Source organism: Trichechus manatus, unplaced genomic scaffold (assembly GCF_000243295.1).
Source record: "Trichechus manatus latirostris isolate Lorelei unplaced genomic scaffold, TriManLat1.0 scaffold00087, whole genome shotgun sequence".
Taxonomy (NCBI): Eukaryota; Metazoa; Chordata; class Mammalia; order Sirenia; family Trichechidae; genus Trichechus; species Trichechus manatus.
In genome coordinates this window covers 10,602,083-10,629,071 of record NW_004444023.1, presented here as the reverse complement: position 1 = coordinate 10,629,071, position 26,989 = coordinate 10,602,083, and the positions used below count along the sequence as shown (strand labels likewise).

The window sequence follows — 26,989 nt, the reverse complement described above, 5'->3', positions numbered from 1 at the left end:
GAGGATAGCGAAAGGATTTCCAAACTGAGCGAGCGAGAAGAGAAAACCCGGAGTAGGATTCGCATTGGACACTAGAATGGAGTCGTAGAGAAATTGGCTCCTGGGTGTGCCCTGGTGGCATAGTGGTTAAGCGCTGGCCTCTAACAGAAACGTTGGCGGTTGGAACCCACCAGCCGCTTGGCGAGAGAAAGATGTGGCAGTCGGCTTCCATAAAGGTTACAGCTTTGGAAACCCTATGGGGCAGTTCTACTCTGTTCTATAGGGTCGTTATGAGTTGGAATCGACTGAATGGCGGTAGATTTGATTTAGTTTTGGTGCAGTGGCGCCTGCGCACTAGGCCTCTGGGTTGATCGGGGAGAAACCGTCGGCACAAACGGGCGCAATCCCCGCTGCGGTAGCGACAGCATTCCGGGTGGGCGGGGCGGGGAACGCCCGGGCCTGGCACGCATGCGCACAGCGGGGCGCGGCCGCTGCGCACCTGCGCACCGAGAGGCCGCGGGAGGGCGGGGACTCTAGCGTTCTCGGCCCTCGGGGGATTGTGGGATAGTGGCGGAGGGAGCCGGGTGTCGGAAGCCTGAGGAGGACTGCAGACGCCCGGGACCCCGCCGGTTTGGGGAAAGGAGGGTTGAGGAAGTGGGCTTCGGCTTCCGTCGGTGGCCGCTCGAAACCGCGGCGTGTTCGGACCGCGGAAGAGGACATCTTCCCTGCCTGCCTTCTGCATTTCCGCGGGGTGCGAGGCTGAGGAAACCGGGGCGACGTCCCGTTCCCTCGCTCAGGCCTCGCGGCCCAGCTCTCCGCCCGCGGCCCCCGTCGTCGAACTCCGGAGGTGCCTGCGCGGGTTCCGTGACCCCCCAACCCCACGAATCCCGCGCTCACCCCCGACCTCAGCCGAGCTCGGCGTGCGAGGCCCCCCATTGATCCGAGGGCGCGTGCGCGGCCGCGGGAATCCCGGCGGAAGCGCCTGCGCACCGAGCGCCCCGCGAGACCCCTGCGTCGTCCCCCGCCCCCACTTACCGGGCCCCTGAGCAGGGGCCGGAGCCGCCGGCGGCGGGGCGGGGGGGGCGCCCCGATGAGCCCCGAGTGCGAGGAGCCGCCGCCCCCCCGCGCAGGTGAGTGGGGCGGATTCCGGGTCCCTTTCCCGAAGGCCAGACCTCCCGAGTCTAAGCTACCCCAGCTGTATGCCCCCTAGAGCCCCACCGAAGTACCCCTCGGGGTTCCCCAGACTTTCCCCTCAATGCCCCCCCGCCCAAAGTCTCCATCTCTTTTCTCCGGCCTATTCCCAGCCCACTTCCCCTTCCCACTCTGCCCCCCCAGTCTGTTAAGTCTCTTCTCCTCTGGTTCACCGCCACACCGTCATCTTTTTACTCTTCTTCGGATTCATTCGCCTCCTCCTTTTCTCTTTCCCACCCACTCCGCGCCTGACTACCTCCTTCCTCCCCTCAGACTCACCCCCGCCCCCACCAAGCTTTTCTTTCTCCCTCCTCTCCCCAGCTCACCTCTTTCTTCCCCCTCGGTCTGCTAGTCTCTCAGTCTCTTCCCTCTCTGGTTCATCGCCGCCGCATCACTTCCTTCCCCCCTTGGATTCACCTCCCAGTCTCTTCTTCTGTCGCATCCCCAGCCCACCCCCATTCCCCTTTGGCTCCCCCTCGGTCTCTTAGTCTCTTCCCTTCTCACCCCATCTCTTTCTTTCTCGGACTCATTCCCCCTGCCCTAGTCTCTTGCTCCTCCTGCCCACTCTCCCCAGTCTCTTCTCCCGCCCACCCACTCCCACCACAACACCTCCTTCTCCGTGGGACTCACCCTCCCCTCCCCCAGTCTCTTGTCCCTCGGGCCTACCTCCCCTCCCATAGTCTGCCCCCTCATACACCCTTATCTCTTACTACTGAGACTCTTGCCCCTTGCCCCCAGCCCTTTGCCTAATGCCCTTGCCCTATTTATTGCCTTCCTGGATTCACCAGTCCCTGTCATTCTGACCCTCGGGCTCAGGAAATAAAGTAGTGGCGCTTTCCTTTTACCCTGGCTGTTGCTCCCCCAGCCCTGGTGGTCCCTGGCTTCTGGTTGTGAGGCGGGATCTCTGGAGTGGGCCCTGTTTCTGAGAGGAGGCCTGCTTCTGAGGGCAAGGTGGGGTGCTGGTGCCGGGCCCAGAGAGGGGACCCTGCCCTGGAGGAGGGATGGGTCCCTGGGGAGACAAAGGCAGAGTTGGACAGTCACAATTACTGTGTGTGGTGATAGAGGTAACTCAGGGCACTGCCGTGGGAGCCCAGGGAGGGACAGGGACTGGCAGGACTGGCCAAGCCAGTGGCTTTTCTGTCGAGGAAGGAAGGCTGAGTGGGAGCTGACAGATGGAGAGTGGGAAGAAGGGCATTCCTGGTGGAAGGAACAACCCTTGCAGATATGTGAAGGTGGGGGCACTGGAGGGTGTGAGAGAGCATATGTTTTGGGGGTAGTGGGGCAGAACACCTGGAGCTGGAGCTCATTACCTTGGAGGTGGTGTTCTGGTGAGGGTCTTCCTGCTCTTTCCTGAACCACATACACACAACCCTGTTCTGAGAACACAGACATTACCATTTACACCAGCCTGGAAGGCAAGATGTTTCTGGAAAGAAAGATGTGTTGTCAGATGTGAGACTTGGTTCAGAGCTTAGAGAAACTGCAGCAGGGTCACAGCCAACTTGAGGGAGAGGTTCTACCCCAGCACCCGCAAGGTGACAACGGCAGTGACTCAGAATTGTCTGGAGAATACAGCGTGTGTGGTTTGTGTACATATCCTGTGCACTAATGTGTATTGTACATGAGTAGAAATGGTCACCACACCCTGGGACACGCACTTATCACGTGGAATGGCTGTTGGCTTTCCTTGCTCTATTTAAAATGTTATTCTCTCTCTGTTTTTTTTTTTTAATGGTTTTTTGTACGGCGATATCATTTTGTGTAAATTGTATGATACCATGTGACTTGATTTCTGGGGTCTTACAGCACATTTGGGAGGCAGTGAAGGCTAATAGTTTAGAGCAAGATGCTTTGTTGGAGAGACCTGGGTTCGAGTCTTGGCTCTCCCACTTGCTAATGGGGTGACTGTGGGCATGCTGATCAGAAACTCTTTGCCTCCTCTTCCTCGTCTGTAGAGTGGGGACAAAGTGCCCTCTTCATGGGGTTGTTCTGGGAGGTCTGATGTATGCAAAAGCACATAGCAGAATGCAAAGTGAAGAAGCTGTTCCAGGATCAGTAGCTCCTGTGAGTGTTATATTCGCCTTGAGACCATCTATTGCAGCATTTCTCAATGAGGGTGATTGTGCCCCAGGGTAAACTTGGCCACATCTGGAGAGGGTGCTACTGGCCCCTACTGGGTCGAGGTCAGGGATGTTGCTGAACATTCTACAATGCACAGGACAGCCCCCTGTGACAAAGGATTTTTGTTGTTAGTTGCTCTTGAGTCGACTCCGACTCATGGCGACCCCATGTACAAAAGAACAAAATGTTGCCCAGCCCTGCGCCATCTTCGTGATCTTGGTGTGTTTGAGTCCATAGTTGTGGCTACTGTGTATTTTGAGCACCTTCCAACCGGGGGGTCATCTTCTAGTTTCATATCGGACAATATTCTGTTGTGATCCATAGGGCTTTCATTGGCTAATTTTCAGAGGTAGATCACCAGGCTTTTCTTCCTAGTCTGTCTTAGTCTGGACGTTCCGCTGAAAACATGGGTGACACTGTTGGTATTTGAAATACCAGTGGCATAACTTCCAGCGTCATAGCAACATGCAGGCCACCGCAGTACGACAAACTGATAGAAAGGTGGTGGGGGACAAAGGATTACACAGCCCAAAATGTTAATGCTGCCGAGGTGGAGAAGCTCTAATTTATTGTTTGGGTGTAGTTTGGGCTTATCTACTCTGTTACTGCCCATGAGCGGCTGTGTGGCTCGGTGCATTGTCATGCGTTTGGATTTAGCTTCATTTTTTCGGTAGTTAGGCTCTGTTGGTCCATATACTGTTTCTTCCCATTGGAGGCTCCCCCTCCCACTCCACCCCTCAGAATTTTTTTTTCAGTCTCTCTGGTCAAGTGACCTCAGCAGATCACCTTCCCCCTCTGATGTTGATTTTGTTTTTGTTGATGATTTGTGACATACGAGATCCTACGTGTTACAGAATAGAAACTGCCCTATGGGGTTTTCTTGGCTATAATCTTTGCAGAAGCAGATCGCCAGGCCTGTTTCTTCCACGGTGCCGCTGGGTGGGTTCAAACCGCCAACCTTTTGGTTACCGGCTGAGTGCAAATTATGTGCGCCACCCGGGGACCTTCATCCTCCCTCTCTGGACTTTAGCCTTCACTAATTCAGCAAGAATACTGAGCTCTGGGCCTGGCCTTGCGCTGGGTCCTGGGGAACAAGCCTCTCAAGGGCATGCAGATGACTAAACGGGTGAATCGCATCACTGAGTGCCCAGGTGCTGGCTGAGGGGTGGCTGTGGGACACAGGCCCCCAGCGACATCGCAGGGGGAGGGGACTTCCTGGAGGAGGTGGCTGGTCAGAGAGCTAGAGAAGAGGCAGAGGGAGCTGCGTGTGCTGAGCAGAGAGGAGGGACGTGTGATTGAAGGTTGAGAGCCATGTGGGTTGCAACAAGAGAGAGGCTTGGAGGCTTGGGTGGGCCGCCTTTCCCAGCTGTCTGGCACACAGCTTGTCACCTGGGGGACATGACCCCATTCCCACCCCAAACCAAGTATCTCCTTTGAGCACTCTCTTTGTTGGTCCTCCCCTGAGACGTGCTGCCTGACGGTAGCCCTGTGAAGTGTTTCATAGATGGGGAGACTGAGGCCCAGTTTGCTCAGCCACGTGTCATAGGTTGAGTTTAGGTTGAATTAGGGCAGGTGAGAGTTGCCGCACCCAGGCCCTCCCGACTTAACCATTCCAGAGGCTCCTTAGGCGGTAGCACTTTGCCTCACTCTGCTTTTCCAAGGACTGTCTGTCTTGGAGTGTATTTTTTGGTCTTGTCTTTTTTCCAAACCTGTGACCAGTCTAAGAGATGAGTCCGGAATGTGAGCATTGGAATCCCCGTCCCAGTTCTCGGTAGTTGTCCCCAATCATTTCAGTCTCCCAATTTCTCCATCCCTTGGGATCAGCGAGAGCTGGCATCTCCCCTGGGAGAGTGTGGTCCGGCAGGCAGAGAAGAAGTGCCCCGTAACTGGGAACTGCTCCCCCGCCTCAGGCCTTCCCAAGCCTCAAGGCTCCCAGCTCTGGCCTGGTCCCAGCTTGTTGTCCTGTGTGACCTTGGCCGGGTCCCTTTGCTCCTCTGGCTTCAGTGACCCCTTCTTTCCAGTGGCTATCCCCAACGCCTGCCTTGCCGGGGTGGTGCCAGCCCTACAGGCCCTAGTTCATAGAAGTTGCTGGAGTCGTTGTTCCATCCGATGGGGAGCCCCTTCCGGTCCTGGCATTGGCATCGGGCGGCCCTGACCTCCCTTCAGACCCTGGGTGCTGGCTGGGCGAGGGGGAAGGTGGCGGGAGGCTGTCCTGCCGTCCTCTGAGCCACCCCACTGCCTCTGGGCCCTTTAAGGGGCTGGGCCCAGGCTGCCTTCTGCCACGAGCAGGTTCTCTTCCCACACTTGGACTTGCCCAGCCAGTTTCTAATTAGAGCAGCAGCCCGTGGGCCTGTCATCTCTGCAGCGGAGGTGGGTCAGTGGCCTGTGGTGGCCTCTCCCGAGGCTGAGCCCTGCCTCCTCTGCCCTCTGATCCCACTTGCCAGGGCGCACGGCCTTTCTTTCAGGTGGCCTGTCCTGGGAGGCCCTCCCGTGGCCCCTGGGCCCTTCACCCCCACTTCCGAGGGCCAGGGCAGGGAAGACGGGTGGTGGGGGAAGGATCGGCTGGGTTCCCTGGCAGCTGGAGCTGTGTTTGGACAACGGTGGCGGCAGCCAGCGGGATGGCTCTTTGGGAGCTGCAGCTAGGCCCAGCCTGAGCCTGGGCAGGGCCTGCAGCTTCCAGAGAAGGAAGGCAGCTGGTGTTGAAGGCCTCAGGAAACAAAGCAGGAGGAGGAGCAAGAGGTGATGGTGAGGACCTGGCGGAGGGAGAGTAACAGAGGTAGTTTTCGTTTTTTCATGGCTTCCTTTCTCATTTATAAATCCCCCTCCTTCCGTTTGCAGCCAGAGTCATGGTTTTCAAACGGTTGCTGAAAACCATTGGTAGTCACTTCCGCTTTCTAGAAGTTGCTAAAAGTTGCAAAGGATGGGGGTGGGGGTGGGGGTGCAGAGAAGTATTTCAGTTGCTTAGTAAGAAGGGGAGCGTGCCTTTCTCCTCCTCATGGTCACCCTTGGGGTAGTGGCTGTCTCCTTCCCCTCCCCCCCTTGCCATGCACCACTGCGAAGGATTGTGGTCTCAGAGATAGGCTGAGGAAGGGGCTGCCATGGGGGCAAGACCACCAGCCTTACCGCATTGGTCCTCACTACAGCCCCTCCTGAGGGCAGGTGTCCCCATTTTACAGATGGGGGAAGTAAGTCTCTGACAGAGATGCTGAGTGCTGTGCCCAGGTTCACCGCGTTGAGACAATAGGGGCAGAACCCCCCTCTCCACTCTGATTCTGAGCTTCCTGCCAGCTCCATGGAGTTGGAAGGTGGGAACTGAGAGTCGGGACTTGAGGCTGGAGTAGACTGAAAGTCTGTGGTGGGGGAAAGTGTTTCTTTCTTTCCTATTCTGTGTTTGTGTTTGCGTTTTCACTCTGTTTAGAGCTTGTGAGCCAATGTTTGACGATGTGATCGCGTTGAATCCTTCCAACCGCCCCTGGTTTTCACAGGAGCCACCTGAGGTTGAGAGGTTAAGGGACTGGCTAGAGTCTTATGGGCGCCAGTTCAAGCCTAGGTCCCTCGACCCCAGACCCCACACTCCATCCCAGCACCCCATGCTGCCTGCGCGCCCTGCTTTGTCTTGTGGCTGCCCATGCCCACTCCCCCATGGTCTCTGGAAAGCCAGGCTCTGTAGGCAGGTGAGAAGGTGGAGTGAGGGCAGGGGCTTTGGGGCGGGGGCAGTAGCCTGCACCTGACAACCAGGGGCTTTAGAAATGAGTGTGAACACCCCCCACCAAAAGGAAAAAGTAAAGAAATGCATGGGAACATCAGCTGTGAGAAATGTCCGCCTTCTGAGAAGAGGTCGGAGCTACGGATTTGGAATCATGAAGAATACTGGCTCCATGGGGCTCCACCCCCCGGGCCCCTGCTTCTGCAGCTGTGAAATGGGATAATATGCCTCACCTTGCTGTCTTGATGTGGAGACAAGATAAGGTGCTGGAAGGTGCCAGCTACAGGCACGTAGGTTCTCTCCAGGTGTCCATTTGGTCCTGTCTCTTGTCACCTCCCCCTACAGAAGGGGGAGGTTTAGTTCAGGGAGGCTGACAGTAAGGGATGACCTTGGGCATGCCCCCCAGGTGAGCCCTTCCTGTGCTTCATCTCTGCCCAGCCAACTGGTATCTGGTCTACTCTGGGATGACCTGGCCTTGGAGCAGGCAGGACTGAGCCTGGCCATGCCAGGGAGCCTGGGGTGGCAGCTTTTTTTTTTTCTTTTTTTCTTTTTTGGTGACAGCTTAATGAAATAGAATTCACATACTGTACAGTTCATCCATTTAAAGTGTGCAATTCATTGGCAGGTGGTACACTCAGCATATTGTGCAGCCACCACCTCTGTCTAGTTCCAGAACATTCTCATTACCCCAAAAGGAAACCCTGTGCCCATTAGCACTCATTCATCATCTGCCTGTCCCCCAGCCCCTAGCAACCACTAAGCTGCTTTCTGTCTCTGAATTTATCTATTCTGGATGAGTAACATAAATATGTGGCCTTTGTGACTGGCTTCCTTCACCTCGTTGGGGAGCCTCTGGCCCCTCTGAGCCTCAATTTTCTCTCTCTCTTGTTGCATGATGCCGTCTCTGGTGTGGAAACTCCTTTGAGTGCCCAGAAAATTGTTCTCCCCACATCAAGAGTCTGCCCTTCGCTTCTCATGGTGTAGTTTTCACAGGGAATTGGCAGAATGGGGATCAATTTGGTGGCTGCTAGGTGAGGGCATTCTGGCCCCAGGTACAGATCAGGAAATCCATCCCCCTCTGCTCCCACCCCTGGCTGTCTGTGAGTCTCCTTATCCTGGGCGCTGGCACTTGTTGGTTGACCCTGCTGTGTCCCTCTCCACCCAGTGAGGGGGAGGTACGGTAAAGTCCCACAGAGTCAGGAGTGACCACCACACAAAGGAAGCATGGGGATGCTGCCTTCTCTTCTTTTGAAGCAGGCCTGGTTTCGTCGTCACTCTAGCAGGAACATTGGCACCCAGGGAACCAAACCCACTTGGCCCCTCAGCCGCCTGCCGGCTCACAGAGGGGAAGCAGACCTCCCCTTGCTTAGGTTTCCCTGCCCCAGGTGCCCTCTCACCCCTCTCCTTCTTATGACTAAGGGAACCCCTTCAGTGGGAGCAATTTCACTTCACCAGTGACTGGACAGATCTCTCTAACCTCCAGTCTCAGCGTGGCAGGGGTCTTGTGAGAAACGTGGCTATTGGGGGACAGGGTATCTCTCAGCTGACGTCTGTGAGCATCCTTTGTGTCCTAGCTTCTGTGCTGATGTTACCCTCTGAAAGCTCACGTTGCACAGTGAGGGGGATTCTATTTGTGGTGTCGGAGCTGTTCTGCCAGAGCATGTGCATATGGTGGCTTTTATTCCTGTGTGCAGGGCCAGCTTCCCAGGAGTGCATGGGATACTTGCACACAGTGGTGAATGCTGAGCAGATTGTGACATGAGTCCTAGGACCCATCATGGAGCGAGTGAACGATGGGGAGCTGAAGCCTTCTCTGGCCATGGTGGTCAGTCCTTCCCTGCTGAACAAGAGACCCATGACCGGGGCATCCCAGGCGGGCGAAACAGCAAGCACAGAATCCCTGAGGGGGAGCCAGGAAGAGCAGAAAGGGCGGCCAGCGTGGCTGGAGTGAAGTAACGGGGACATGTGGCAGGGAGGAGGCTGAAGTTGCCTGCTCTCACAGGCCTGGGGGGCCCTGTCAGGAGTTTGAGGGTGCTATCTAAGAGCATGGGAAGCCATTGAGAGTTGGAGCAGAGGCAGGACATCGAATTTCACTTCAGGAGGGTCTGTCAGGCTGCTGTGTGTAGAAAGGACAGAGAAAGGCAGAGGGGAGATGATGGAGTCTGGTTGTACAGGTAGAGGAAGGGAGTGGGTTCTGGTAATGGATTGGGACAGGTAAGGGACCAAGGAGACTCGAGGGGGCTCCTGGGTTTGTGGTCTGAGCCACCAGGGGCGCCGGTGCCCTGGTTGGGATGGTGGTGTCCAAGCAATGGCAAGTGACTAGACAGGTGGGGCAGGGCAAAGTGTATTGTCAAGTGCATGCTGCCGGTGGCTGGACGTTCATCTGGAGAAGGACGTCACTGGGTTGGTTGTGAGTGAGGGGTCTGGGGCCACAGCCTTCCTCCCTGAGCCCAGGATATGTGTGCTGGGTGTATGTGTGGTGTGGGCCTGGGCAGTGGGCCCCACCGAGGACCAGTCAGGCCGTGGAGGCATTAGTTAGTGGCTGAGTGGCTTTCAGTTGCCTGATGTATCGGTGAGGAGGGTGGAGCCTGTGGCCTCAGGCGAAGTACAGGTGGGAATGCTTGTCAAGGCCTGAGCTGCTGTCCACAGGAGCTGGGCTCCTCCTGCGACAGGGGCTTGCCGGTTACTAAAAGCAACCAGGCAGAGGGTTCTGGGAGGCATGTGGCTTCTGTCATTCCTTTGCCCCAGAGATGTGCATCAAGCTCCGCGTAGGCCGTAGGCTGTCTTCTGGGCCTCAGCCGTGTACCAAGCGTGGTCCCCCAGCTCCACTGCCTGCTAGCCTCGAGACATTGGGTGCGCCTCACTTTTCTCACCTGTAGGGTGGGGCCAGCCACCCCCTCAGTGACAGAGGTCATGGGAAGCAGTGGAGCTATAATGGCCGTGACATCCTCAGGATGGCGGTTGCTTGGGGCACCGTAGGCACAGGATCTGTCACTGTGGCGTCTGTCACCGTGGCCTGCCTGGGACACTGGCATGGGGAGTGCTACCCCTCAGACATGCAAGACCTCCATCTATCAGGCACCGTGCTGGGCGCAGCAAAACAATGCAGTGGGTGCTTTCAGGGCTGCCGCCATGAAGGAGACACTCCCCTGGAATAGCAGCAGCAGGACAGCGCTGTGTGAAGGGCCCCATGGGAGCTCGCTTGGGCCCAGGAGCATGGAACCCCAGGCCAGCATCGGGTGAGCGGGGGTGTCGGGGAGGCTTCCTGGGGCCAGACCATGGAGGCCAGATGTCAGCCAGTCGAAGAAAACGGGCAGGGTGCTTCCCAGAGGGGGTAGAAGAGCACTTTGCACAGACTTGAAGGGGAGCGTAATGGGGCTTAAAGCCAGGGAGAGGCTGGAGAGGTGGGTGGGCAGCCCCAGGATGTTGAAGGCAGAGAGGTTCATCTTTGTGTGTAGGCCATGAGAAGGAGCCGTTGCAGGGCTGAAAGTGCAGTGCTGCTTGATTTTTGTGTTTTAGGGTGATCGTTGGGGAAAGTGGATCAGGTAGGATTGGGGTGTGGAGGGTTAGGGGGGTAGGTATGGTGTACTACTGAATATGGGTCCCTGTGAGGCCTCCAGTGGGGAAGTGGGAGCTCTCAGGGGTCCCCCCACTCTGTCTTCATGTCACCGAGGCACCCCTTGCCCTCTGTCTGGAAGGACCCCACCTCAGCTTCTTCTCTAGTGTGTGGTCTGTAGTGCTTAAGAATCAGACAGCCCATCTCATCAGGATTGTTTGTAAAGTAAGAGTACCTAAAAATGGTGTTAATTTGACTTCTTCTAGCTTCACAGGGGGAGAGAGAATCCTTATCAGCATCAACAGTCCAAGGCTGATTTCTGTGAGGCTGAGGTCAAACATACCTCCACCCTCCAGTCTTTTTACCAATTATCATACCAGCCCTCCCTCCCACAACACTCTCTACTTTTCTCCTGTGTTCAATAATTCGGTGCAGTAGCCACACAGAACTCACAGGCCTTACTCACGATTATGGGGTTAATTAGGAAGGTAACGGATTACAATTCTGGTTGGGGAATGCTCAGGATACAGTTCTATCAGGACAGCCTCTTCCCAGCCATGCTGGCATGCCTCTTTCTGGCCGTTGGCAAGTGTTGCAAAGCTCTTTTAGCTCCACCAATGAGTGCTCGAGGCACTTCACTCCACTAGCAAGCCTCAGCCCAAAGATGGTCACCTCTCTCGCTCTGTGGGCCAGGAAGCCCACTGCACTGTCTCTTGCCAGTCTGCTGGTTCTGCCGGTCTCCTGGTTCTGCTGCTTCTGCTGCCACCATTTCTCTGCCCCTGTTGCTTGCCGTTTTTCTGGTGTTAGAGCTCTCCTTCTCTGTCCTGGTTCTGCTGCCTCTTTCTGTCTTACGTGTTGCAGGTCCTCTTCCCCCCCACACACGTGCCTCCTGTTAAGCCTAGCAGGATGGCAAAACTGATCAATCCCTGTGTTAGAGCTCCATAGACCTTATTTGCATGATCTCCCCCCCGCCACCCAAGGGTGCTATGTGTCATATTTACATTATTAGCGAGCTATCCAGTTTCCTTGGTAGGCTACAAACACCTCATTTGCATAGTCCCACCCAGTTATTTTGTTGGAGTTTCAAAAAAGACTCTGGCTAGAAGGGCCATGTTAAGTAATTCACTGCACTGTAGAGTGATTCTGTGAGACTGGAGATGGAGGGCCTAGGAGGTCACAGCTTTAATCTGAAATCCCCAGGCCACACAGATCTGCACTGAGCTGTGGGAGGAGATGGGTGAGCGAGGGGTGGATTGAGGCTGCTGTCCTGGTGAGAGGTGGCGGTCAGAGCAGAGATTTCGTGAGAGGCTGGTGGCATTTTGAAGGGTGTCCCTTCAGACTTGCAGAGGAGGTGTACAGGGGAGAAGGGGGCTCCTAGAGTCCAGGGCTGGAGGTGTGTGGGCTGCAGAGCCCACGCCTGTGGGCCCAGCTCTGCCCGGCTGGGTTTGAGCTAGCTGTCTGCCCTCTGGTCCTGGGGGCACCGGTGGCCATCAGGGGGCAGGTCGGAGGTTCTGGACTCTCCCTTTGTGGCAGGGGGTTGCGGAGGCCTATGCAGAATGGACAGTGGTACCTCTGTGGGGTGACTGTGGTCAGGCTGGTGTCTGGGAAGGGCCGCCGGGCCAGGCCCACAAGGAAGGTCATCCGGGAGGGGGAACAGGATCTGAGCATCGGGCAGCCACAGGAGAGGCAGTGCTTGGGGAGGCAGTCGCCCACCCTTGCCTGGCCCCATGTGTGGCATGGTGAGGCCACGGGCCTGCCTCTCAGTGTCCTCAGCTGTAACTCGAGAACACAATTGCTCTGCCTTAGTGGTCAGTGGGCATGAACTCCAGACAGCGCCTAGCGTGCAGTAAACACTCGACAAATGCCGTCATTGGGACATGTGGTACCAGGATGTGGCCTGACTGACCTGGGCCTCAGTTGCCCCACCTGTGCGGTAGAGACAACACTACCCTTCTTGAGGGTGGTTGTGAGGATTTGACATCGTGTGTGACATGGCTGGCCCCAGCGGATTTTGCAGACACTTGATACATCATAGTGGTAGTTATGATCCACCCAGGAGGCCTGCCTCAGAGTCCTTTCCCTGCCACCTTACAGCTTCCTCCCCATGGTTGGGCTTCACTTCCCTGTGTGCTTGGTAGAGGGGCCACGTCACTACCAGTCAGGGGCACGACAAGGCCCAGCACCTCATTGCTGCTTGATGTACACTATTGTTTACACCTCTATTACCTATGCCAGATCTGGGAGGGTACTGGCCTCATGGGGCTTTGAGCACCAGGCTGAGGCACTAGGACGCATCCTACCATAATGGGTACACGCCCTGATGGATTCTGAGCAGAGCGGTACCAGAATCAGAGCTGGGTATAGGGAGCACATTTGCCCTCCTCTCCCCATTGAGGTATCCCTAGCAGAGGCATTGTCCTTTCCTGGGTTCCTTTGGGCCCTGTTTAGTAGCTGTTGTCCTGGGCGGGGCGAGGAGCGGTAGGTCACATGTGTGCATATGCACGTGTATGTGTGTGTATAGCAAGCATCCAGGCAATGGCCACAGCCTGGAGACGTCACAATCCCCCCCACCCCACCCACACACCACGCCCCTGCCTTGCACATGACTTTGGGTGTTCACTGGGCCAGGCAGTAGCTGGGTTAGCCATCACAGGGCATCTGAATTTGCTTAGCAAATACAGATGGAAGCTAATTGGTGCTGAGGGGGAGCCAAAGGTTCCAGGCCTGCCCCACCCAGATGTGGGGCCGTGGGAGTGGGCCTCATGGAAGCACAGGGCTCCCACTCACTCTGCCAGTGATGCTTGAGGGTACTCCCTGTGTGCGGGCCATACCCAGGACTGTTTGCCTGGTCTCGGGGAACATAAGGAAGGTGGGATGGTCAGCCTGGGAGTGACATGACCCTGGGCTGTGGGAAGGCTGCTGGAGGCTGTCGCAGTGGTCCAGGCGGAAGGTGCTGTGGCAGGGTGAGGGGAGGTGGATGAGCTGGAAGAGGCCGAGGTGGCAGCGAGGCCTCCTGGGTGTGGTCATGGGGAGCCTAGGCAGGCCCAGGCCCAGGTGGGAGGCCTAGTGGGTCCAAGGGCCTCTGGGCCCCCAGGCAGGGACAACAGCTTGTCAGGTTGGAACTGGTTTGGGAAGAGATGCCTGATGTGTACTTCCAGTGGGTATCAGTGGGTGGTATCCAGGCAGTCCGTGGACGTGTCCACCCCCCAACCTGGCCTGGTGCCCTCAGGGCGCCATGTTCTGGAAGTTTGACCTGCACACAAGCTCGCACATTGACACGCTGCTGGAGCGGGAGGACCTGAGCCTGCCTGAGCTGTTGGATGAGGAGGACGTGCTGCAGGAGTGCAAGGTTGTGAACCGCAAGCTACTTGACTTCCTGCTGCAGCCACCCCACCTGCAGGCCATGGTGGCCTGGGTCACCCAGGAGCCACCGGCCAGTGGTGAGGAGCGCCTGCGCTACAAGTGAGTTCTCCCTCGCCCTGGTATACTTCCTGTCCTTGGGGCGTCAGGCCCCTACAGGGCCATCATGAACTGGGCCCTTGCTCCCAGTATGCCCCCCGGGTTCTTGGGGTGTCAGGTCCCTGCAGGGACATCATGAACCCCCAGTGTCCCCAGTGCGCCCCCCTGGATCCTAGGGTTGTCAGGCCTTTACAGGCCATCATGCTCACTTCCTGGGCACCTGCCGTGTGCCAGCACGGTTCTGAGCAGTTCACGTGTGTTCGGTCTTGTACGCCCCCCAGCACCCTGGGATGTGGGTGGCATCATTAGCTCAGGTGTTTAAGGAAGAGCGGGGAGGAAATGAGCCTGGAAAGTCACTAGGGGTGGGGCCAGGACAAGCTGGAGGCAGGGACGGAGAGAGAGAAGGAAGCCCCAGCTGGGGCTGGGCTGGGCTGTGGGGGGCATGAAGGATTCCTTCAGATGGTAGAGTGGCCAGGGGTGAGGAATAGATGGAGGTCAGACCACGAAGGGGCTGAGATCCAGCTGGGGAGGTTGGATGCCATCTTGGCGTGATGTGAGCTGTGGCCGGGCTCAAAGCAGGCAGTGACCAGGCTGGTGTTAGAGGACTCCTGGGCCTTGAGGGAGTGGGGGGTGCAGGAAGCAAGAGGAGTCCAGAGGGGAGGCAGGGCCGGGTCAGGGAACTTCTGGGGCGAGAGGGCAGGACCTGTTGACTGAGCTGGTGGTGTGGGGCCAGGGACGGGAGGATGGCCTCTTTCACCCCCCACCCCTAACCTGTGCCCTCATCAGGCCTTGCTGCACACCCCTACACCTCTGCCTGCCTCTCCTGGACATGGGCCCCCTAGTCTCCTCTGAGCCTGCCAAAGGCTGGACCCAGGGCCACGGTGGATGGAGCCTTGGTGGGTGTGAGGGACAGGGTGGCTCGTGTGCCCAGCTCCCCCCACTGAGCCAGTGCCCTCCCCAGGTACCCGAGTGTGGCGTGCGAGATCCTGACCTCAGACGTGCCCCAGATCAATGATGCCCTGGGTGCTGATGAGTCCCTCCTAAACCGGCTCTACGGCTTTTTGCAGAGCAGCGGCAGCCTCAACCCGCTGCTGGCCAGCTTCTTCAGCAAGGTCATGGGCATCCTCATCAACCGCAAGACGGACCAGGTGCCCCTCACCTCCTGCTGTGCTGACCATCGCCCCACTGCTGTGGGAGCCCTGGGGAGGCTTGGGCCACCCGCAGCACCGTGACTTGTCTCCCTGTGCCCCCAGCTCGTGTCCTTCCTGCGCAAGAAGGACGACTTTGTGGACCTGCTGCTGCAGCACATTGGCACTTCGGCTATCATGGACCTGCTGCTGCGGCTGCTCACCTGCGTGGAGCGGCCCCAGCTGCGGCAGGACGTCGTCAATGTGAGCCACCCTGATGCATGCCCACCCCATTCCCTGTGGGCCCACCACACCCTTGCCCTGCCTCCCTGTGCTCCACCCCATGTGTGCTCCACAGGGCCCCGCACCCCACCCCTCCCTGGCCCTTGCTCTTGGCCCCGGGCTTCTGCATCTGTGACACAGGGAGGATGACCAGAGGTGGTGGGGGGTGAGATGTCAGGCAGGGCCCAGGGAGTGACAGACAGTTAATCCTGGTCTTCTAACCCTCAGTGGCTCAATGAAGAGAAGATTGTCCAGCGGCTGATTGAGCTGATACACCCCTCTAAAGACGACAATGTGAGTGCCCAGACAGCCTCTCCTCTCTCCTGGGCCCTTGCAGTAGCCGCCTCCCAGTCTCCCAGCCTTTTCCCTTTACACACGTTTCACACCAGCTTTATCCAGTCTCCCCCCTTAACTAATGACAAAGGAAGCATTTAAAACCGTTGCCTGCTCATCGCAACACCATAGGACAGAGTAGAACTGCCCCATAGGATTTCAAGCTGGTAGATTTGAACTGCTGACCTTTGGTTAGAAGCTGAGCTCTTAACCACTGTGGTACCAGGGCTCCAAGGAAGTGTTTAGGGCCACACATATCTGTGTACTTCTACCACGTGGAAGAGAAAAGGGGTTCTGCACAGGAGATGTTTCTTTCATAAACCAGAAAGTTGACAAAGTTTAACCCCTTGAGGGGCAAGGGCCTGACTAGCGTCCCAAATCCATTGCCATTGGGTCAATTATGACTCAGCAACTAGCTTCCCAAAAGACCCTTAACTCTGGACTCCGACCTCTTCCTCATGGGCCTGGAACTCTTCTGAGGTCCCGCCTGCCCGCCCACACCCCACCCACCCGTGCTGACCCCAGTCCAGGCGTCTCACTGCTCCCCCTGCAGCTGCTTACCATGGCGTGCAGTGCATCCCACGTTTCCCCAAAGCCAGGCTGGATCTGCCTTCCCACCTTGGCCTGTGCTGGCTCTCGTGGCCTGGGCTGCCCTTTCCTCATCTCTGCCAGGTGAACCCCTGTGTGGCCTACAGAGCCTCCCCATCCTTGATGTTCCTCCATGATGATTCGTCTGTTCTCCTGGCCTCGGGTCTGGCCCGCCTATGTGCCTCAGTGCCTCGGAATCCTGCAGCCCCCTGAGGCCATGTGTCCCTTCACCAGCCTTGGCCTCCATGTGGCCCACAGGCCTGCAGAGCAGGGACCCGACTCCCTGGGTACCCTTGCATCCAGGCTCCACAGCTGGTCCCTGGCCCTGCCTGTCTACTTTCAGCCTGTGGGCTGGAAGGTTGCCTGTTCAGGCCTCTTCTGCAGGCAGGAGTGGGCATCTGCCATGAGCAGGCACTGTCCTAGTGCCGTGTGCTTGTGGGGGTTCTAAAGCACAACTGGGACCTCGCGTGGGGGCCACGGCAGCACTGTGGACTGGATTCGGACTTCCATCACACTTCTCTTAGTTTTTGTAACAGCTTTGTTGAGCTATGACTCCCATACCACAGAACTCACGCACGTAAAACGTCAACGTAGTGGTTTCTACTGTGTCCACAGGGTTGTGCAGCCACCACCACAATCAGTGTTAGAACACTTTTCGTCACCCGAAAAAGAAATCCTGTGCCCATTAGAAGCACCTCCTATTCTCTCCATTCCTCCAGCCCCTGGCAGCCACCCATCTGCTTCCTGTTTCTATGGACTTGCCTGTTCTGGACGTTTCGTGTAAATGGACTCATTGAATCGTGGTCTTCCATGCCTGGCTTATTTCATTCGGCATAGTGTTTTCAAGGTTCACTGATGTCATAGCAGCTATCAGAACTCCATTTTTTTTTAATAGCGGAGTAGTATTCCTTTGTACAGATAGACCACATTTTGTTTATCCATTTGTTTGCTGATGGGCACTTTTGGCAGTTGCGAGTAGTGTTGCTAGGAGCATGTATGTACAGGTTTTTTGTGGAATGCTTCTTTTTCTAAGAAGCCTTACTTGATTTCCTTCCTCTCTGCTCATCTTCCCCCCATGGGTGTGTGAGGTGACTCTGTAGCCCCTCCTTGTAGCACTTGCACCCCTGGTTCATTTGTCCCTCTTCCCCGGTGCTTAGTAAACTGCAAGTGAGCCATTTCCGTGTCCCTGAGGAGCCAGGAAAGAATGCCTGGGTCCCTGGGGCAGTCTGGGCTGGGACCAGTGGATCAGCTCGGACCAGGGTCCTTACCTCTGCCCCTCCCCCAGCAACATTCCAACGCGTCCCAGTCCCTGTGTGACATCATCCGCCTGAGCCGAGAGCAGATGATCCAGGTGCAGGACAGCCCAGAGCCTGACCCGCTGCTGAGCACCCTTGAGAAGTACGTTTGCCGGGATGAGGGGCGGCAGGATGGCCTGGAGGGACTTGGGCAGCCTGGTCTCCATCTCACCATCTCATCACCCCAGGCAGGAGACAATTGAACAGCTCCTGAGCAACATGTTTGAGGGAGAGCAGAGCCAGTCTGTCATTGTCAACGGGATCCAGGTGCTGCTGACGTTGCTGGAGCCCAGGAGGCCCAGGTGAGGGCAGCCCCGAATGTGGGTATGCGAATCTCCCACTCCCCTCCCCTGAACCTCGGGCTGCCCTCCGTTCACGGGGTTAAAGGCTGCGGCATCTGCCCTGTGAAGTTGTTGTCCAGTGTCATGTTGTGCGTTGCCAGTCCACGGTGACCCCATCCCTGGCAGCTGCTCCTGTTACTGTTCATAGAGGTCATCCTAGTCCTGGGGCTTTGTCTTCCTGCCCCAGTTTTACAAACAAGAAAACTGCATTTGAGCCCACTGCCTGCAGCTGCTGAGTGGTAGGGTTAGGGTCTGCTCTCCCGCCTCTACTGGCAGTGGAGGCTTCTTATAGAACCCAGACTCCCAGGCCTCCAGGCCTCCATGAACCGTGCACTGCAGCCGATCACATCCAGCTGGGCGTCTCCCTCCCGCTGCTGACCTGCAGACCCTTCCATCAGGCAGTGAAGCCTTGTGGTCCCACACCAGAGGGTTGTGGGCATGAAGGATGAGCCACCCAGCCCCTCGTGAGCCCAGCTTGGGGCAGCCACTGCCCTTTGATTCTGTCCCCTGCTATAGGTCCGAGTCCATGACCATGAACAACTTCTTCTGCAGTGTGGACGGGCAGCTAGAGCTACTGGCCCAGGGCACCCTGGAGAGCCCTGCATCTAGCATTGGTGCCCTGCATGCCCTGCGGCCACGGCTCAGCCACTTCCACCGGCTGCTGCTCGAGCCGCCCAAGGTGGGCTGGGTAGGCGGGCCTGGGTGCCAGGAGGAGGTGTGGCAGGAGGGGATCTGAAACTGAGCCTCCTGTACCCCTGCAGCTGGAGCCGCTGCAGACGACGTGGGGCAGCCTGGCCCCTCCACTGGGGAACACACGGCTACATGTGGTCAAGCTCATGGCCAGCGCCCTGAGCACCAATGACATGGCCCTGACGCAGGAGCTCCTGGCACTGGACGTGCCCAACACCATGCTGGTACAAGGACAGGCGCAGGGCCAGGGTGGGGTGGGGTGGGGGGCTGGGACGGAGGGGCGCCTGGGGATGAGGACCGCACCTCTCTGGGTGCCAGCCTGCAGGTGCTTTTGTGTCCTCTCCTGCCCCCCCAGGATCTCTTCTTCCACTATGTCTTCAACAACTTCCTGCATACCCAAGTGGAAATGTGTGTGAGCGCAATGCTGAGTGCAGGGCCCCCTCCTGACAGCAGCCCTGAGATCCCTGTCCCTAACCCTGTCGTCAAACATGTGAGTGGGGCCGTGGAGCGGAGGCGTGGAATATGGGGAGGGGGAGGGCCTCACCGCCACCACAGGGCCCTCCAGATACGCCCCCCCCCCCCCCCCGTCTTCTCCAAGAAGGCCACTCCGTCCTGCCGTTCAGCACTTGGCCCAGACTATGGGCTGGGGGCATGTGTCCTTGGGGCATGTGTCCTCAGGACACTTTCATTGTTGTTGGGGAAAAAAGACAGTGACACGTAGGGAGGTACTGAGCAGGGTGAGCGGGGTGATAGATTTGAAGAAGATGCACGAAGGAGAGGTGATCGAGGGCAAGGTGAGCAGGGTTCTCTGAGAGGATGACTCTAGAGGAGATGAGGGGCCGAGGGGTCGTGTGTGCGTGAATGTACACGAGTGAGTGTGTTTGTATGGGTCTCTCCAGAGAGAAGTGCACTGGCCCTGCGTATGCGAACCCTGCGGCCTGCGCGCACTGACTTCCTCCCATGGGCTCAAGTTTGGGTTTGCTCTCTTGGATCCTGCCCTTCCTCCTCGCTGAGGTGCCAACCCCCTTCTCCCATAGCTGCTGCAGCACTGCCGCCTGGTGGAGCGCATCCTGACATCCTGGGAGGAGAACGACCGTGTGCAGTGAGTGTGGTGCCTCCCTGCTATATGTGTTTGTACACGTGTGTGTGTGCTTGTGTGTGTATGTGTGTGTGTGGTGTAGGGGGCTGGAGGGGCCAGGCGGGGATGTGTGCATGTGTGCTTGTGTGTATGATGTGGGGGGCCAGAGGGGCCAGGCGAGGCTGTGCCCCGCACCCAGCTGAGTCTCTGCTTTGCCCAGGTCCAGAGGAGGCCCGCGGAAAGGCTACATGGGCCACCTCACGCGGGTGGCCAACAGTTTGGTGCAGAATGCGGAGAAGGGGCCCAACGTTGAGCAGCTGGGGCAGCTGCTGAAGGGTGAGGGGCCTGATGGGATATGTGGGGAGGCATGGGGCACCCCATTACCCCTCAGGGCTGAGCTTCCTGTGGGGAGGCCGCGGGCCCCTCACGGCCTCGTCACCCTCACAGCCTCGTCCCCCTCACGGCCTCGTCCTGTCCCCGAGCAGAGCTGCCCGAGGAGCAGCGGGAGCAGTGGGAGGCCTTCGTGGCGGGGCCGCTGATGGAGACCAACAAGAAGAACACAGTGGATCTGGTGTGCCTTGTGGCCTTCCCATGTCCCCCTCACCTCCTGCACCTGGTGCTCTCCTGGGCCCTGAGCTGGCAGAGCCTCTCTCTGGGCCTCCTCAAGTCTGTGGTGCGGGTGGGCCGGGCCTGTCCCCTCTTGCTGTTTCCCTCCTTCCCAGCTCAAGCTCCCCTCCTCCCAGCTCCCTACCCACAGCTGCCGGCCCCCTGCCCCATAGCTGCCTGCCTGTACTTCCTTCTCACCCCTCATCCTGGGCCCTAGGCAGGCCCTGACGTGCCTGCCCACCACCAGGTGAGCACCCACCCCCTGCACTCCTCCAGCGATGACGAGGACGACCGGCTGAAGGAGCTCAGCTTCCCTGAGGAGGCTGTGCTGCAGCAGGTGGGCTCGGGCTGAGGACCCTGGGCTCTCCTTGTCCTGCCCCGGCAGCCCCTGACCATGCTCCCCCCACTTCCCACAGGCCTTCATGGATTTTCAGATGCAGCGCATGACGTCAGCCTTCATCGACCATTTTGGCTTCAATGATGAGGAGTTTGGGGAGCAGGAGGAGAGTGTGAAGTAAGTGCCTCCATGCCTCCGCCTCTCTGACCCAATGCTTCAGGGCAGCCCTGAATTGGGATCCTACCCGCATGTCGGTGCTGTGAGGCCCAGGCCCTCGTGTCTTTTCAAAGCTCCAAAAGTGGCTCCTTTGTCCATCTTCAGGGCAGTCAGAGGAAGCCAATTGTACCAAAGCTCTTGGGTCTCTGTGCCTGGTCATTTTCTAGAAGATTCATACCTGACCAGTCACCTCCCATTCACCAGCACCGCATAATCTCATTAAAGTACAAATGTGACAACTACTATGGTGCTTAGCTACCATTACTAAACATTTTGATCCAACATTCTGTAAAAGAATCGAAAAGGGGAAAATGGCAGAACAAAATTTCAAATTCTCATGAAGCCGTAGAGGCTGGATGAACCTCCAAAACTATTGCCCTGAGATACTCTTTAATCAGAATTATTCTCTGAAATCTTAAAAACCAAACAGTGGTTTAGCTTAAGTAATAAAGAATGTCTACCTTGAGCGTTGTGCTCTTTTAAGGTTTATCTGTGTGGGAACAGGAAACCCTGGTGGCGTAGTGGTTAAGTGCTATGGCTGCTAACCAAAAGGTCGGCAGTTTGAATCCACCAGGCACTCCTTGGAAACTCTGTAGGGCAGTTCTCCCCGTCCTGCAGGGTCGCTGTGAATCGGAATCGACTCGACGGCGATGGCTGGTGGTGGGTTATGTGGGATCAGATTGACAACAGCAACTTGAAAGATTCAGTGGGAAGCTTAGGGGGCAGTGAGTTAATGGGGGAGGAATAGCTCAGAAAAGGAGAGTGAGAATGATTGCACAACTGGAAGAATGTAATCAGTGTGGCTGAATTGTACACGTAGAAATGGTAGAATTGGTATATATTCTGCTGTATAGGTTCTCAACAACAGCAACAAAATAAAAATAAATAAATGGAAAAAATGACGATTACTACAAAGCACGCCCTCATCTTGGCAAGTGAGAAGGCTCCTCTTGCGTTTCCACATTGTTTTCTAGTTAGGTTGAGTGTAGCTGCAGTGGGTGTAACAGGAGGCCGAGCCGGGGAGGGGGCATAATAGGAGCGTAGTGAGTGAGTGCTGAGTGAGGGGAAGGAGAGGAGGCCTGTTGGTGTGCGCTCTCCTCTGATGTCCCTCCCACCTGCGCCTGGACTCATGCTCCCCTGCCTTCCCCTGCAGTGCACCTTTTGACAAGACAGCTAATATCACCTTCTCCCTCAATGCCGATGACGAGAATGTGAGTGCAGTCCTGTCCCCTGGTGGTGGTGGGTGGGGGAGGATTGCAGACAGTGCAACCCACCTTGGTTGCCCTCCCCCTCAGCCCAACTCCAACCTGCTTGAGATCTGCTACAAGGACCGCATCCAGCAGTTCGACGATGACGAGGAGGAGGAGGACGAGGAGGGCCAGGGCTCGGGGGAGTCGGACGGCGAGGACAGTGCCTGGCGGGGCGGCCAGCTGCCCAGGGGGGCCCGCCTTGGCCAGCACCAGAGCATCCGGTGAGTTGGCTGAGGCCTTGCCTCCTTGGGTGGGAGGCCCTGGCGTCAGCCCTCTGGGGTCTAGGTCATCAGTGTGGCCACATGGCGGGTGTCCCAGAGCCATATGGGCAGGGCCACTTGTAATAGTTGTTGCCAGCTGAAGTGAACAGAGAAAAATAAGAATGGTGTTTCAGTTGGGGCGTTTTGAGTTTTACAAACCCAGTTCCAATGAGTTATACTTTGTTGTTTTTTGCTGTTGAGTTGACTTTATCAAAGTAGAGCATGCGTGCGGAAAAGTGTACAAATCACAGCATGTAGCTCGGTGGCCACCCCTCTGCCAGTGCCAGGTGCTGCCAACACTCTCTGCCCCTACTGCCTCCACCCTCCCCTGAGGGTCACCACAGGTGAATTTTGCCTGTTTTCCCACTCGATGTAAATGGAGCCCCACAGTGTCTGCTCTTGTGTCTGGTTACTGTCGCTCACCCCTCTGCTCGGGAGGTCCATCCTGCTGTTGAGGTGGTTGGGGTCCACTTGTTCCTCTTGCCACACAATTGGTGTGGTGTTGTGTGACTGCGCCCAGTTGACTTGTACCTTCAGTTCTTGCCTGGCCCTTGGGTAGATTTCTGTTGTTAGCTGTTGTGAGCAGGACTACCATGAGCATTCTAGTGTGGGTCTTTGGTATGTGTACATGTAAATTTCTTTTGGGCATACACCTAGGTATATGGGTGTATAAGGAGCCCTGGTGGCACAGCAGTTAAGCACTTGACTACTGACTAAAAGGTCTGCTCCCGTAAAGATTACAGCCAGGAAGCACTATGGGGCAGCTCTGTTCTGTCACATGGGGTTGCTGAGTCAGAATCGACTCAGTGGCAAACAACAATATATATGTATTTAAGGTTGGAGGTTTGAGTTCACCCATAGGTGCCTCAGAAGAAAGGCATGGTGATCTACTTCCAAAAAATCAGCCATTGAAAACCCTGCGGAACATAGTTCTATTCTGGCACACATGGTGGTGTGCCATGAGTTGGAATCCACTTAAGGGCAACTAGTTTGGTTTTATATAACTAGGAGCTGGATTGCAGGGTCACTGGTTAAGATACAGCCAAAGAGGTTTCTGGGGGCATTTTGTCAATTCAGACTCCCATGGTGGGGTCTGAGTGTGCTGGTTGCTGCGTGCCCTCGCCCACACTTGGTGCTGTGTGTGTGTTTGATCTTATGTGTCCTGATGACTGTGTAATGGTGTCACCGTGGGGTTTCCCACGTGCCCTTCCCTTACCACAGAGAGGTTGGGTGGCATGTTCTGTGATCTCTGACCAGTTGGACATCCTCTTCTGTGAAGTGGCTGCTCAAGTCTCTGTGGGGCTGGTGGGTTTTGTTTTTTTCTTGTGGCAGGTTTATTGAGGAATAATTTGGAGACAGTAAGAGGCACACTTTGTGGCACACAGTTCTACAGATTTTGACAAAGCCATGGAATTGCCACCACAGATAGAGAACCACGCTGCCACCCCCAAAAATTCCCTGCACCCTAGGCAGTCAGCTCTCTTCCTGCGCCCCTCAGCCTCTGGCAGTCATGGATTGTTTTCCGTGTGGGGTTTGTGTTTTAAATCATACTCTTCTTTGTCCTTTGCTTCTTCAATTATGTAATAATCATCCACAAAATACAAAAAAACTGATGATTATGATCATTTCCAGGGAGTGAATCTGGGCGTCTAGGGAGGGATAAAGACTTGGGCTTGTATACTCTCTTGTACAGCTTGAGTTTCCCTTTTTATTTAAAAAAGAAAAAAAATTTTTTTTTTGTAGCAGCTTTATTGAGATATAATTCACCCACGTAAGAGGTACACTTCAGTGGTTTTCAGTATCTTCAGAGTTCTGCAGCCATCACCACAGTTGATCTTAGAACATTCTCGTCATCTCAGAAAGATCTCTTGTGTCCTTTTGCAGTCACTTCCCTAATCCACTTTCTGTCCCTGTGTCGTCGTTAGTTGCCGTTGAGTTGATTTCAGTTCATAGTGACCCCATGTGACAGAGCAGAACTGCCTCATAGGGTATTCTTAGCTGTAGTCTTTACAGGAGCGGATCACCAGGTCTTTCTCCTACAGAGCTGCTGGGTGGGTTTGAACCACTAACGTTTCAGTTAAAGTCCAGGCACTTAAGCGTTGTGCTACCAGGGTTTCTGTGGATTTGCCTTTTTTTGACATTTAATATAAATGGGGTCATTCGCTATGTGGTCTTTTGTGTCTTATGTCTTTCATGTGTGGACGGACCATGTTTTGTTCATCCGTTCATCTGTTGGTGGACACTTGGGTTCTCCTGGGTGTCCTCACACACACACACCCCTGCTGTTCTCACAGGGCTGGGATACCTGGGAGGCCCTCTCTCAGACTCTGCTCCTTGTCTTCCCATCCCTTTCACTGTGTGTCAGCTCATTCCCAGGGGAGATATGGGGCTCTGCCCCGCCCTCGAGAGGCAGGTGGTCTGATGACAGTGGTTGGGGGCATCTTTCCCTCCCTCAGTGCCCAGCACAGTGGCTAACGAGGGGGTTTCTGGGGCAGGAGCGGGGGCAGCACAGACAGTGAGGAAGATGATGATGAGGAAGAGGAGGAGGACGACGAGGAGGATGCCGATGGCCACGGCCACATGGCCAGGGGTGGGGCCGGTGCCCCCTCCTACCCGAGCCCCAGCCCTCAGCCTGTGGCACCACCACCCCAGGGTGAGTGGAGTGAGGCGGGTGGGGTCGGTGGAACCCAGTCCCCTCCAGTGCTCACCCTTCCTCCTCCTCCAGGCCGCGGCTGGATGGCCACCTTTGACCCAGTGCCTACTGAAGCCCCTACAGGCCCCCGTGTCTCCGGGGGCAAACAGCCCGGGCCCACGGCCCCCCAGGGGCCTCACGATGGCCCCCAGGGCCCACTTGCCCTGAGCCTGGCTGTCCTTCCAGCCAGCGAAGGCCTGCAGGTTAGGTGAGGATGCAGTGAGGAGCCTGGGCAGAGGGTGGGGGGCAGCGCCCTGCCTGAGCAGCAGCCTCACCTCCAACTGCCCACCTCCTTCCAGGTCTAAGGACCCTGCAGCCCCTTTAGCACCTCAGGAAGCCTCTGCTTATGGCGGTGTCGCAGAGCCTGTGGGTGAGGAGCACCTCCACACCATCCTCCGCCCTGCTGTCCCCTGTCTTGCGCCTCCCCCTTTGCACCTTCCCCCTTGCAGGTACCTCACTGCTTCTTCCTCTCCTCCTGCTACAGCCCCCTGCCAGGCCTTGGTCAGCGTCGGGGACCTCCAGGCCACTCTCAGCAGGATGCACGGCACCCCCAGCTCCTTAGACAGGTGACAGGCTAGGTGCCATCAGGGGTAGGATGGTGCCAGGTCCTCCCTGGTTGACGTGGGGCCTGTTTTGTCCACCCAGAGCTGCTCAGACTGTCGAGGCCCATTGTCTCTGCCTCAGGGACTGCTTGTCGCCCTCCACCCGCCCCCAGTTCCTGTCCCTGAACCTCATAGGGCTGTGCCTCTGTCAGTGACGGGGTGGCTAGATGGTGGTATTGGGCGGGGGGCTTTCAGAAGGGTAGGGGAGACTGGTCAGAAGGGGCGGGCCCACAAGAGGAAGAGAGGAGAGCAGGAAGAGGTTGTCTCTGTCAGCATCCACAGGGGTTGGTGTGCCACATGGCACCTGCGATGCCCTGGGCCTGGGATGCAGGCTCCTATGGGGGCCAAGGGCTGAGTGGGCTAGGGTGGAAGGCTTATTTGATGCTGTCAGGGTTCCTCACGCCCACGACTGTGCCCCAGACGAGCGCCCCGACCAACACAGGATGTACAGGTACCTGCAAGGGGCATTGAGCGTCAGTGACTTCCCCTCTCCTCCCTCAGTGCAACCAGAGACCCCTCTACCTCTGTCCCAGCCACCCGGGCCCAGCAGCCCCCCGAGACCACCGAGGGGGAGAAGAATCCAGCGCCCTTGGGGCTACCCCAAAGCCAGAGGTGAGCAGTAGTGTGGCCAGTGGGGTGGACAGGGTCCATGTGGGCATAAGGTGACCCCTGCTGTCCTTTGCCCTACAGCGCCCAGCCCCTCCAGCCGCCTCTGATGCCCAATGGCTCCACTCTGGATGGGCCTGTGGCCCCGGGCTCCCAGTGAGTGTGATTAGGGTGGCACCACGGGGGCAGGTGGGTGGCTGGTGGGCTTTCCCAGGCTCCCAGTGAGTGTGGCTGTGCCAGAACCACGGGGGCAGGCGAGTGGTGGGTGGGTGTTCCCAGGCCCCCAGTGAGTGTGGCTGCACTGGGACCCCGGGGAGCAGGCAGGTGGCGGGCAGATATCTCCCAGTTCCCACTGAGTGTGATGTCCCAGGGCTCACCCAGTGTCTCTCTCTATTCTAGGTGACTGCCTGGTCCTGGTGGTGGCGGGCGGTGGTGGCCATAGCGCCCATACTCCCGTGGACTTGGCCTGGGGTGGGGGCAGGGCCGGGTCCCGGGCCCCCACCCCACCCCCACCCCATCAACCCCCACCCACATTCTCTCTCCGGGCTCCCAGGAGCTGGTGCCCGAGGGAGACCGCCCACCCCATCCCAGTTTGCACTGAAAATTGATGGAGCTTTGCCTCCTAGAATAAAAATATAGAGAGTTGTCTAGAGAGCGAGGAGAGAGAGACCTAT

The 26,989-nt window shown here is 57.0% G+C and overlaps 1 protein-coding gene across 2 annotated transcripts; it reads left to right on the top strand.

The window, feature by feature from the left end:
* The first annotated feature begins 972 nt into the window (after positions 1 to 972).
* Positions 973 to 26,475, top strand: PPP6R1 (protein phosphatase 6 regulatory subunit 1). Of its 2 annotated transcripts, none has more exons than XM_023736373.1 (22): positions 973 to 1,109; positions 13,783 to 14,015; positions 14,974 to 15,160; positions 15,266 to 15,403; positions 15,650 to 15,715; positions 17,628 to 17,740; positions 17,826 to 17,939; positions 18,495 to 18,657; positions 18,740 to 18,892; positions 19,024 to 19,158; positions 19,706 to 19,770; positions 19,967 to 20,082; positions 20,232 to 20,317; positions 20,600 to 20,689; positions 20,769 to 20,866; positions 22,059 to 22,116; positions 22,201 to 22,376; positions 24,911 to 25,315; positions 25,407 to 25,477; positions 25,592 to 25,673; positions 26,211 to 26,321; positions 26,400 to 26,475. In XM_023736373.1, the coding sequence occupies exons 2-22, from the start codon at positions 13,789 to 13,791 to the stop codon at positions 26,473 to 26,475; spliced, it is 2,730 nt and encodes a 909-aa protein (XP_023592141.1). In that variant the 5' UTR covers positions 973 to 1,109; positions 13,783 to 13,788. The 2 variants fall into 2 exon arrangements, with proteins under 2 accessions (XP_023592141.1, XP_023592142.1); XM_023736374.1 differs by lacking the exon at positions 973 to 1,109 and having other exon boundaries at positions 13,789 to 14,015; positions 24,911 to 25,068; positions 25,141 to 25,315.
* Positions 26,476 to 26,989: the final 514 nt, after the last annotated feature.

Coding starts and splice junctions, on each gene's coding strand:
- PPP6R1 (XM_023736373.1), top strand. CDS start 13,789: ATGTTCTGGAAGTTTGACCTGCACACAAGCTCGCACATTGACACGCTG. Junction 17,741..17,825: donor CTGCTGAGCACCCTTGAGAA/GTACGTTTGCCG, acceptor TCATCACCCCAG/GCAGGAGACAATTGAACAGC. Junction 18,893..19,023: donor ACGTGCCCAACACCATGCTG/GTACAAGGACAG, acceptor CTGCCCCCCCAG/GATCTCTTCTTCCACTATGT.